This window comes from Sardina pilchardus, chromosome 8 (assembly GCF_963854185.1).
Source record: "Sardina pilchardus chromosome 8, fSarPil1.1, whole genome shotgun sequence".
In the NCBI taxonomy this organism is placed as follows: domain Eukaryota; kingdom Metazoa; phylum Chordata; class Actinopteri; order Clupeiformes; family Clupeidae; genus Sardina; species Sardina pilchardus.
The window spans coordinates 35288413-35300591 of NC_085001.1; the positions used below are offsets into that span (position 1 = coordinate 35288413).

The window sequence follows — 12179 nt, forward strand, 5'->3', positions numbered from 1 at the left end:
TAAATATGTGAAACTTTGGTACACTTACACTTGCTCATTTGATCATATACGCACAACTAGCATATCGTCATACAGAGACATTTCTCTGCACCATGACCCTTTTTCGGGGAAATGGTGCTAGTATCATATCTAATAGGAAAGACAGCTAGTGTTACATTTAGTTATCAATTCACAAGACATTCAGTTCTTTCACTGACACAATGGTTATGAAAAAGTAACTGACTCATGACACAAGAACTGTGCTTAAAAAAAGTCTGCTCAGTCAACATAACCATATGGTAGCTCTTTCAAATGAATAGCGATGACACATTTTTGTTGAAGCAGCTTTATCAGTGAATTCAGCTTATTCATTAATATATATATATATATATATATATATATATCACTCTGATACACATGATGGTGACTCCTCCTTTTCCTTTTGTCCAAAGTGTTCCTTTGCTTTTGACACTCTAAATGATGCTCATACATAAGCATAATTGTATTTTTGTAATATTAATGGACAAGTTTAATTTTTTTCCATGGATCCATTCTCTTTCTTGATAACATTGGAAAGAACTATTCCCAAAAACAAAATTAGCCCAAGATTTCTATTTGAAGCAAATTTTTTCCAACAGTCTTCTGACTTATTAATATCCAGTGAGGAGATCTGTGTGATGAAACAACACAATCAATTCAGAGACATTTCACATGATGGAACAAGTCACTCTAAAAATACTATGTTCCTAGTCATATTTCCATTCACCAGTAAAAGTTGAAGGTATTTGATCTACCTGTGATGGCATTGGTTTACTTATTCCACTCACCTGGTGGGTCAGATGAATGGCCGTGATTGAGACTGCTGCATAATAAGGCAGAGTCTGCTGGGCATTAAGTCCAGCAAGAATAAGGCCTCCCAACATGGCCACAGAAAAGCCAGAGAGCCATGGTTTAGTCTGCTCTCCAAACCTCAGGGCTGTCGACTTGATACCCACTCTAATGTCATCTTCTTTATCCTGATGAACACAACAAAGATGTTATGGAAGTAAGTGCAGTCTCTTGCCTAGAGAATTTCTGAGCCCTTACGGAAAAATCTTAGTAAACACTTGTGATGTTGTGGCGCTGCTCTTGTGGCGACCTGCTGTGTATGGCATAGTGTTTTTTGTTATTTGGTTGTTTAAACAGGGTTTTTAACGTTTAATGTCCCTGCATCATGCACCCCCAACCCCCTTTTACCCCCTTTCCAAACATGCTTTTTTTTAAAAAAAGGTCTGGATGTGTAAAATATAAATATGACTGTTAACATTGAAGGTGTTGGGTTGCACTACCTGTTTTAGCCCTGTGAATAGGGAAACCCTAAAAACCGATTTGAAGCGATTTTAACAATCAGTCAATCAGAACAGCTTTTAGATTATCCATTAAAATAATTTTTAGGGTTTCCCTATTCGTGGGGCTAAAGGTGTGCAACCCAACATTTTCAATGTTAACATTCACATTCATATTTTACACATCCAGACCTTTGAAGAAAAGCATGATTTTGTTAGGAAAGGGGGTTGGGGTGCATGATAGGTGTATCTAGAGACCAAGGAGATATTCATTGACTTCAACAGGCATGGAGGATGCTGGACTGCAACTACACATGGGGAACCGGTTGAACTTGTACAGGAGTACAAATACCTGGGCACCGTCATTGATCACAAACTGCGTTTTGACTCCAACACAGAGGTGATTCTTAAAAAAGGTCAACATCGCCAGTATTTTCTGAGGAAAATCATCACCTTTACTGAAAGTATACTGACCTTTTCATCAATAATTGCATTTCCATTGGCCATTAAATTGCGCAAATTAAGAGTTGCAAAAGAAATGTGCTCAATGAAAACACACAAATTTCGAAAAAACTCTTAGAAAAAAATTTCGATAAAAAGTTTTTGCGCTCGGGTGAGGTGGTTTTTAGAGCGTATCAAAATTTGTATATTTCGCAAAACGGCAATGGAAACACTTTTTTCGTCACGTGATCCAACAACCGGATGTTAACGAAAACGATGAAGAAGACTGTCGACAGGAAGTGGTACCGGGAGAATTATGTTAAAAAAAAACTTTTTTATTCATTAAATGTGGCTCGTGGCTGATAATCAGTGCCGTGGTGGCAATTTGATTGTATTTAGTGTAAATCTGGGATGTGTTCATATCCGCCATGTCTCCTAATGACTGACAGCACGCAAGAATACTCAAGATTTTAATTTAGTTTATAATTTAATGGAAACACCGCAATTGCAAAAATTGTGATTTTCGACATTAAGACAATATCGACAAAGTTTTTGCGCATATTAGTAATGGGAACGCGACTAATATGCTGGTTTCACTCTCGATCAATCAAAGACCAGAAACACCTCATTGTGTACACATGTTCTAAAATCACCCTCTTCAGTCTCTGACCTCTGCATGAGAAGGCAACACTAAGACAACCAACTCCATCTTAGAAGACTCTACCCATGTCTTAGTTTTTGAATGGCTGAGCGCCCTCTGGCAGGCGTCTGCGCTGTCCTCTTACTAGGACTAACTTAAATATGTTGTGTGTCTTATATGTCACTATGCCTTCATGGAGAAATCGACCCTTGAGGATAAATAAAGTTTTTTTTAATTGAATTGAATTGAATCGAATTGAATGGTATTACCTGGTGAGCATAAATGGTGTCATAGACAAGTGTCCACATCACACCTGAAAAATAGAGCGGCAAACAAATGGACCAATCACACGATCCCATCACTGCTGACCATCCCAGCAATGTCCCCCAATTGAAGGTAAGACCTAAAAAAAACAATAACTTGGTGATGGATGAGTACAACAACACTGTAATACATCATTTCTGAAATAGAATTCGGATTGTATCCTACCCAGCATGAGTTGTGGCCAATATGTTATGCGCTTCATGAAGGGGTATGTGACAACAAACATCAGTGAAGCAGCTCCAAGGATTACACTATAGAAAAAAACTACTTGATTTGTCTGAAATATCTGCAAGTGAGGTATATGAACTAGTATGTATTCTACTTTAAGATGACATGTGGTATGTGATGTCACCTGTAATAATTCAAGCACAGGAGGACACAGAGGGCTAGGCTGAGCTGACCTCCCAAAAACACTAGAGCCTGGAACCGTGAGATTTCACCTGAAGCAATGGGCCGGGTAGCAGTTCTAACTACCTACAAAAGAGAGTTTGTAATGAAACACAGATCATTCAAATAGAAATACAAAAGAACACGTCTCTTGCAACGGAGATCCCCCAGTCACCAGTTATGGCGGATCACAAGAAAATCTAATTACACAATATTTACCTTTTTATCATAGTCTTTATCCCACATGTCATTGATAGTGCAACCAGCCCCTCTCATTAACAACGAACCAGTTCCAAACAGGGCTAGCATGCTCATGTCTGGAAGGCAGCCAGGATCTGCAGCCAGCCCTATGCTCCATGTGCAGGGCAAGAAGAGTAACCACGTCCCTGTGGCACAACAGAAAGAGCCAGTCAGTAATAATGTCATTTCTATGTTGATACAGCATGCAGTTCAGGAGTTCTTTATTCCTCCCAGCCCTTGGAGAATTAAACTAGTGAGAAAAGAAGTGTGCAATGTCTTAGCTAAAATGATCTGTGAAAGCTGTGTTATTGATTAAAAACACACAGCTATTATTCCTCAAAAGTGCTTTTTTTTGCTTGTGTGCCTGATGATTAGTTAACAATCTTGCCGCCTCCACCAAGTCTAGTCCTAGACTAAACGTTTTCCCCCCCACAGAGCTGATAGCTTGGCTAAAGAAAACTGCCTTCAGATAATCAACATTCTCAGTCAACTAGCAGGTTAAGTGACACTCCCACCCAAATCACAGAATGCACAAGTTTGAGTAGTTTTATAACAACACTCAAAACTTGGCTCCAGACTAAAAATGTGCCACAAAAATATGTGGATGGTATGCTGGTATTGTTCCATATGGAACAAAGGCAATAAGAAAGATGAGCACAGCATCACCTTGTGCAGCAATTGACTGCCCCCACTGTGCTCCTGCCATGCTTGACACTCCCTCAAAGTCCCTTTTTGTACGTACATCCAACTATGTGGTTTGACTCTTCTCCAACATATCAATATAGCGACTATTCACAAACCTTATGTTAGAAAAGAGTAAAAGATTGCAGGACAAGGAGCAATATCTCACTGCACAAGTTGACTCACTCACTTGACTTACCACCTGCCTGTGCATTAATTACTAGGAACTCAATACATAAATAAATGAAAGATACCAAGACCCCAGCTGTGGAGGTCTGGCTGGGGCACCTGCACAGCACGCCGTTGACCAGGGTTCGATTCCCGCCCTGTGGTTCTTTCCGGATCTCATCCTGACTCTCTTTTCCACTCACTTCTTATCATTCTTATCATCCACTATTCTATCTGATTAAAGGCATAAAAAAATAGGCTATACCGTACGTAATAATAACTACACTCTAAAAAATGCTGGGTTATTTTTTCAACCCAACCGCTGGGTTGAGCCTGCTGGGTCATTTTTATTGGGTTGTTTTAACTCATATTGGGTCGTTTCTGTAACCCAGCTTGTTGGGTTGATAGTACAGCGCTGCTGGGTTGACCATTTAGGACTGTGCCCCTCCTACCCCACCTGATGTGGAGCACACTACCCAGCACCTGGGTGACTTTAACACTGCTGCATAGTTATTTGAGAGGTTGAAGAAAAAAATTGGTAGACATATTCTTTCAACCATCCAGTCCAGCAGCTGCTGCCAACAAATGCAATGGAAATCAGGCGATTTCGGAAGGTATGTATCTGTTTTTAACTTATTTTTTTAAAAGAAATCCAGACAGATTTTAAAAGTCCACCCAGAGACAGTGGGGTACGAATGGTAATTCCGTAGGATTTTTTTTGCTAAAATTGATTTTTTTCGTTTTATTTGCTTTCTTTGGGGTCCTACTGTTGAAAAATGACGGGGTGCAAATTTTCAGACCCCGTTTTGCCCTCCCTCTGGGGGGCGCTTTCTCACCTTGGCCAGAATACTGACTGCACACATACATCTACTAATAATGATCACATTTTCACAATCTTGGTGTCATTTTAGGGGCTATTGAGGATGCTGAGTCCATTTATGACCGTTTCATTGTGATCAGAAGTTGTTATGACTCATTTTGTCACAACATAGTAAGTGAGCTCATATCTTGGGAACGCTTTGGTGTATGTTAACGGAACTTGGTCTTGAGTCAGAACTTCTGATCACAATGAAACGAATGATCACTTCTGAGTCATAAATGGACTCAGCATCCTCAAAAACCCCTAAATTGACACCAAGATTGTGAAAATGTGATCCTTATTAGTAGATGTATGATTGCAGTCAGTATCCTGGCCAAGGTGAGAAAGCGCCCCCCAGAGGAGGGGCAAAACGGGGTCAGAAAATTTGCACCCCGTCACTTTTCAACAGTAGGACCCCAAATATAGCAAATGAAACACAAAAAAAAAATCAATTTTAGCAAAAAAATCCTACGGGACCATTATTTCATGACAATTCGTACCCCACTACCCTTTGTGATATGAATGAATATTCTGCCTGACGATTTAATTCAGCCTCAAGCATGCCAGCTATATAAGCTAAGCTAAGTTAACATTAACTTACAATTTCTGTTCATGTTAAATCTACACAAAGACAGACTCATAAAAAACACAGTTCTGTGTTCACTGGGTATGAACCGCCGAACAGAAACAAAACAAACTTTTACAACGAACTAAAATTAGCATAACAGCTGTAGGTAATGTTAGCAGACAAGAAACAAAATTATGCTTCGTGGTGCAGCTAAGGTTTATCAGCTAATGTTAGCTAATACAGTGAAGTAGTCTCTGCCCAACACACGTAACTGACGGTAATAATCATGGCAAACAACATCTTATCTCATTTAGGGTAGCTTCATATTACAGTGGGTTCAGTAAGTATTTGCACCCATGCTAAAGTTGACTAAAAAGAGGAATATAAAATCATCTTTTGAAAATTGATTGTAATGCCTTAATTAAACAAATTAGTAAAAATCTAACCGTTAAAGACATTAATTTTCTTTGTGATTGAAGAATTTATCGTAAATAGATAAATGTGACCCTGTAAAGCGGAACCAGTCGTTTCGGTAAAATTAATTAAATTAAGTTATTGTGCTCACGTGAACGGCCATAAACTAAGCTTTCCAACGATATGTATATCGAGGGTATTACACAAACTATCGCTAAGATAACAGCATCCAAAGTTGACATGGTTCTCCTGTCACGATATGCCAGAAGAGGAGAAATCACCTTTTTAAGCAGCGCGTGCACAACGGGAATGACAGCAAATGTGTTGAATCTTCGCCGGGTTTAACAGTCAAAACGTATGTTTTTCCGTGAAATGCGTTCACGATATGAAACTGTAGACTGTATACAGTCGAATGAGGCGAAAACGTGAAATTCAACATTTTAACCCGGAAGTTTGTTATTGTTGATTTTCTCAAAATAACGTTGTGCGCAAAACGACTGATTTCGCTATGAATGGTCACAAATGTTCTTCCTTAAATAATACAGGGGGCATACGTATTTGACCCCTATGTTAAATTCCCGTAGGAACAGGAGGATTTTTTATGTTTTTATTTCTAAAGGCCAGCTATTTCATGGATCCAGGATATTATGTATCCTGATAAAGTTCCCTTGGCCTTTGGAATTAAAATAGCCCCACATCATCACATACCCTTCACCATAGCTAGAGATTGGCATGGTGCTTTTTCCAGTTGGCCTATTAGCCTGTTTGATTTGCATTGAGCTCAATGAGGAATGGTTCATGGAAGTCTTGATATAAAGCTGACTGATTCTTTTTTTTCTTTGATTGACAGGGCTGACCCCCTAAACGGACCATGGAATCTGCCTGCCTTCATGGAAGTATCACAGACTGTTCAAAAATAAAGAAAAGTATAAAATAAATAATCATGTCTAACTGTTTTATTTCAATGCATGGCTATTCTTGCCCATTTCTCATATAATATTTTGTCTGTATCCAAGCTGTCAACAAAATGTGTGACTTTAAGTTTGGCTATTTAAGTGAAGTGTTTTAAAAATGAACCAGTGGATTTTTTGGGGGATTTGGTTTCAAATATAACCCAAACATTATGTAAATAGAACTAAACATTCGTGTCAAAATAACCCAACACATTGGTTAAAACATCAACCCATCCGCTGGGTTAAATTTAGTAACCCAATTTGCTGGGTTAAGATAACCCAATGCTGTGTTGGACCCCATTTTACTCAGCAGTTGGGTTGAAAATAACTGAATTTGGGTTGTTTTTAACCCAGCATTTTTTAGAGTGTAGAAAAAAATATACGTAATACTAACTAGAAAAGCATTCAGAGAGCGTAGACCTCCACCAAGCGAAAATATAACCGCCTCCTGGATCCAGACAGTGATACAGGCTCCCAAAATGTAATCGTTTCTTCCTTGGGTCATTTCAGACCTTCCCTGAAAATTTAATCGAAATCCATCCATAACTTTTTGACAATTTTGAGTTATCTTGCAAACAGACAAACAAACAAACAAGCCCTGATGAAAACATAACCTCCTTGGCCAAGGTAATAAATAAATAACAATACCAGATAAATATGGCTATGTGGTGTATGCCTAAAAGATCACACAATATCAAATAAATATGCAGATGCAATAAAAGCAGATGTGCAGCAGAGTGTCCATGTGTGTGTGGTTCCCTCACCAATGGGTTTGTCCAGTCGCATTAAACGAAGGTATGGCTGTACAGAGGAGGGAGCGGAGTTCACAATAGCCGCAGCAGATATGCTGAACTGTCTTTTCCCAAGAGGCCTCTGCTCTATTCCACACAGAGAGCGAGCATGGATGTCATTCTGTTTAGGACATGATACTCGTAGGGGAGGAATGAAAAGGCTTGAGTCCTTGTTTTTGTGATGTGAAGTTGGGTATGTGCATGTGTAGAGGGTTCTGTAAGGCATCTTCCATCTGCAGTGGTGGTGCAGTGATGATAACAGCTTTAGGATGGCCATCACGCAATCAGTGGAGGTCCTCTCCTTCACATCTACAAATGGATAGAAACATTGAATAAGCAGAAATGCCAATCTTTAACATTTAAAATGCAAATCAGGCATGCCAACAATAGTTGAAAACATTTTGTGCCAAGCCCCAAACTTTGTATGGGTCTTGAAGTGTTGCAAAATTCATACGGCCACTGTGGTGTGTGTGTTCCATCTCTGTACCGTCAGTACTGCGCCACAGTTTCCTGCGAGCATTCATACCAGAACCGTTACTGATGCTGCACTGCTGCTGCCAGCCTGACTGTTAAAGCATCTTTTCACTGTCTCTTTTGGAGAAAACGCCTCCAACATGCCTTCCTCTTGCATGATAAACAGTCGCCTTTCCTATTTCTAGCTGGCACACGGATGCAGCACAGTTTGAGCTGCACGTCATGCAGGCAGTGTACAAGCTCTGACCTGTTAAGATGGGTGCTAAAATGAAAAGGTGACACACCTCCCATGCACTCGGCTGAAAACGCTGCAAGCATGTTTGCCTCGCCTCCTCTAAAGTATTTCTAGTTGGCACATGGCCGCAGCACAGCTCAAGCCACATGAGACATGCAAAGTCACGCAGGCAGTGTGCAAGGGCTAAAGCCCAACGCCCACCAGAAGCGACGTTCAGCGGTGTTCGGCGGTCTGGGCTTGCCGCGCAGGATTTTAGAATAGTTTTCTATCTCTGTGCGGCTGCTGCGCGGCAGACGTTTCCAGTGGGCTTTGCTCCATTGAAAACAATGGAGTTCTAATTTATTTTGTGGCGCGGCGCGCCGCGTACGTGTCTGGTGGGCGTTGGGCTTAAGGGCCCGATTCAGACCACTGCCGTGGCTTGGGTGTTCTGTCTGTTTCTGTGGCTACTGTGAGCATTCATACCAGAAACATCTCAGTCTGCCTATCGAAACATCTCTTTACAGTCTCAACATGCTTATGTGTCCTATGAAAAAGAAAATAGCTTCATTTTTTTTCTTTTTATCAAATTACTTTATGGGTGTCTTTTTGTAGTTGTAGTGGCTTCATTAAGGTGCAATCAATGAATGTAGTCTGACTGGTGCTGACTTGTAAATTGCCCAGAAATATGATCAGGACATTGAGATTCAGGAAGATGATTCAGAGCAAGATGTGTACATTGCTCTCACACACAGCAACCTCAAGTTTCTTGAGAACTTTAACCGTCCAATTCCCAATACACATTTAACCTGTTCTGTTGTTGCCCTGCAACAAGTTGCCCCATGTAGGCCATCGCTTAAGGCAACACAATGGAAAACAATATTTAATTAATAATATGCCCAGACATGTTGTGTATTACTGATATCTTTAATCCAATCGGAACACATGGTGCAGGTTATGTGGTTGTACTGCAACATTGCTCATGGACATGACAAATTGTGACTTTTTGAGAGCTTCTCTGATACAGCTAGGCTACAACAAATGCACACACGCAGACAGAAGTTGCTGTCAATAGATAGATTGCCCTGACTATTCTTGTAAATAAATCTAGTTTAAATGGTTGCTATCAAAATTCACCGACGTTAGTTCGAACACATTTTGGAACTCGTTTGGATGAGTGGGAATCAATGAGAGCCGTCAACCTCAGACTAGCAGGGACCAATGCATATCTCTGTCAGTTCTAGAGCACAGCAATGTTAAAATCAGGTTATAGTGCGTCCTAAGCACAGGGTTAGCTAGCCTAACCTTGGCCTACATGACAGCGATAAATTTCAACAAACAAACAAAAAAACTGCAGCACAATGACATTGGTTGAGAATTAACCCTCTTTCCTTTACAGTTAGGTCACTCCGGTCTATGGGTCACTCTCACTAACTTCATGTAGCACTAGGCTAACGTCTCCAAGTTGGACCAAACCAGGGGTGCAAATCAAATTCGGAAAACATTGGCGAACATGTTTTACAGTTAAAATTGAACGATTTGGTGTCAACCAAAGACTTTGCTTAGACCCATTAAATCTTTGGTAAACTCACCATGTGTACAATGTAGCCATTGACTGTAAAGAAAATAGCCTATCTTCGATGTATGAACAGTTCTTCTTCTTCCTCTTCCTTGGTGTTTAAGGGCAGCTGGCATCCAATTTTTTGCATTGCTGCCACCTCTAGGTCCAGTTCGTTACTGCATTAATAGGCCAGTCAAGCGTTTGACATAACTGCAAGTAATCATTCCAAGTTTTTTGTGATCCCTACGTATATCTTATTAACATATTAAAAATCTACCGATTTATGTTTAGTGGAACATATTTTTTTTCAAGATCAAAGGTAGCAATTTCCAATGCATTTTGGCATTGGGATTTACTACGGGTGAAATGGGTAAAATTTTAAACATCAAATTGAAACTTTCACAGTTGTTTACTCACATTAAGGCAAAGATTTTTGGTATTGCAAATTTTCTGAAATGTGATGTTTAGAAATGCAAATGAGACTATTTTTACTTAAATATGCAATAATTTGCATATATTTCTAGAAAGCTAAATCTGAACAATAGGTACAGTCAGCTTCAAAATAATTGCTGCATTTTGCTTATATTGGATACCAAAAGCCTATATAAAGGGATTATTAGATATCACTTCATATCACCTCAGAAATTAGGAAATCAAGTCAAGTCAAAATCAATGCGTTTCAATGGATTAGAACAAATGATTGTCAATTATATGGTATGATGGAAGTATCTCAATCCATGCCAACTCACTTGATATGTTGTCTAAAGGTCAATATCTTCCTTATGTGACTTGGCATGCATTGAGATACTTCCATCATACCATATCATTAAAATTTTACCCATTTCACCTGTAGTAAATCCCAATGGCAAAATGCATTGGAAATTGCTACCTTTGATCTTGAAAAAAAGTATGTTCCACTAAATATAAATATAGATTTTTAATATGTGATGCATGAGGGTTTAAGAATCAATGAAAAGTATGAACCATTACTATTGCAATTAGTTTCATTTTTGGCCCTTTTTTGAGCTAGATTGACTGGCCTATAAATTCTTTTTATGAGTTCAGTGTCTTTCAGATACTTAAAAGGCCAACACTTTCCCTTCCCCGTCGCTCCCATTTCTAAAATGCTTCTCACTGACACTTCTTCCATACCCAGTTTTCTGAGTTCTGTGATAAGCTCCAGCCTTTCTTCATTACAACCCAGTACAGGCAATGAGAACATGGTGAACTGTCTCTGGCTGTTGGCACTAGCACAATCCTCTGAGGTTTTCCTAAAAGTAATAGAGTGTTATTAAGGTGGGTATATCCTATTCTCAACCTAGTAATAGTGACTTCAACCTCCCTTTTCCACCCTCTACTTTTACAGGTTACTGACTCAGTCACTCTGCTATTGAGAATAAATGTCTTACTCTTGCTCCCATTGTTGCTGCCATTTTAAGTTAACTTGTTTCCACACAATACAGTCTTGCCTTCTGCTTTTGTCAAAGCTATATTGACATCCACACTTTCTTTTTTAACAGCTTTTTTGGCTAGTTTGTCCACCCTCTCATTCATTGCAATGCCAATATGAGCAGGAACCCACATCAATGCGACCTCAACACCTTTCCTTGCCACCTCCCTTATAGCCATGATGTCATAAACTAGATCTTGACGACTTCTAGACTGGCCTGTCCCAACAATCCTGACAGCTGAGACAGCATCACTGCACATCAGTACTTTATGGTTGTTTAACTGAGCTGTCCACTGCATCGCCATTAAAATAGCATAGCTCCACTAAACACATTCAAGAAGTCCGCAGTTCTCTTGTGTGACTCAATGTTCCACCCTTTAACAACAAATGCTGCTCCAGTGGCATCTACCTCTGGGTCTTTTGATCCATCAGTAAAGATCTGGATGTGACCTGGATATTTCTCTGCTACTTGGACGTAGAACTCACTGACTATCTACCTTTCTGTCTTTAGCTTTTAAGTCAAGTAAGCTTAAGTCAACTTTGGGCACCTCTAATTGCCACAAGGGAATTGAAGCCCATAATACCACAGGACAGAAGATCTTATCATTCACAGTCATCTCCTTTGCTACCTCATCACCTGCCCACCCAAAGCTTGGCAGTACTGCCACTTCTCTCTCCCCACTTGGTTGACACACTACTTTAACTGGGTGACT

The 12179-nt window shown here is 39.8% G+C and overlaps 1 protein-coding gene across 1 annotated transcript; it reads right to left on the bottom strand.

Moving 5' to 3' along the window:
- Positions 1-343: 343 nt before the first annotated feature.
- On the bottom strand, positions 344-10161 carry coq2 (coenzyme Q2 4-hydroxybenzoate polyprenyltransferase). The gene is made up of 8 exons (XM_062543770.1): positions 10048-10161; positions 7744-8079; positions 3316-3482; positions 3062-3183; positions 2875-2960; positions 2655-2788; positions 807-995; positions 344-649 (listed from the first exon to the last, which is right to left on the bottom strand). Exons 1-8 carry the CDS (start codon positions 10148-10150, stop codon positions 509-511), a joined length of 1278 nt encoding a protein of 425 aa, XP_062399754.1. The 5' UTR covers positions 10151-10161; the 3' UTR covers positions 344-508.
- Between the last annotated feature and the right edge of the window lie 2018 nt (positions 10162-12179).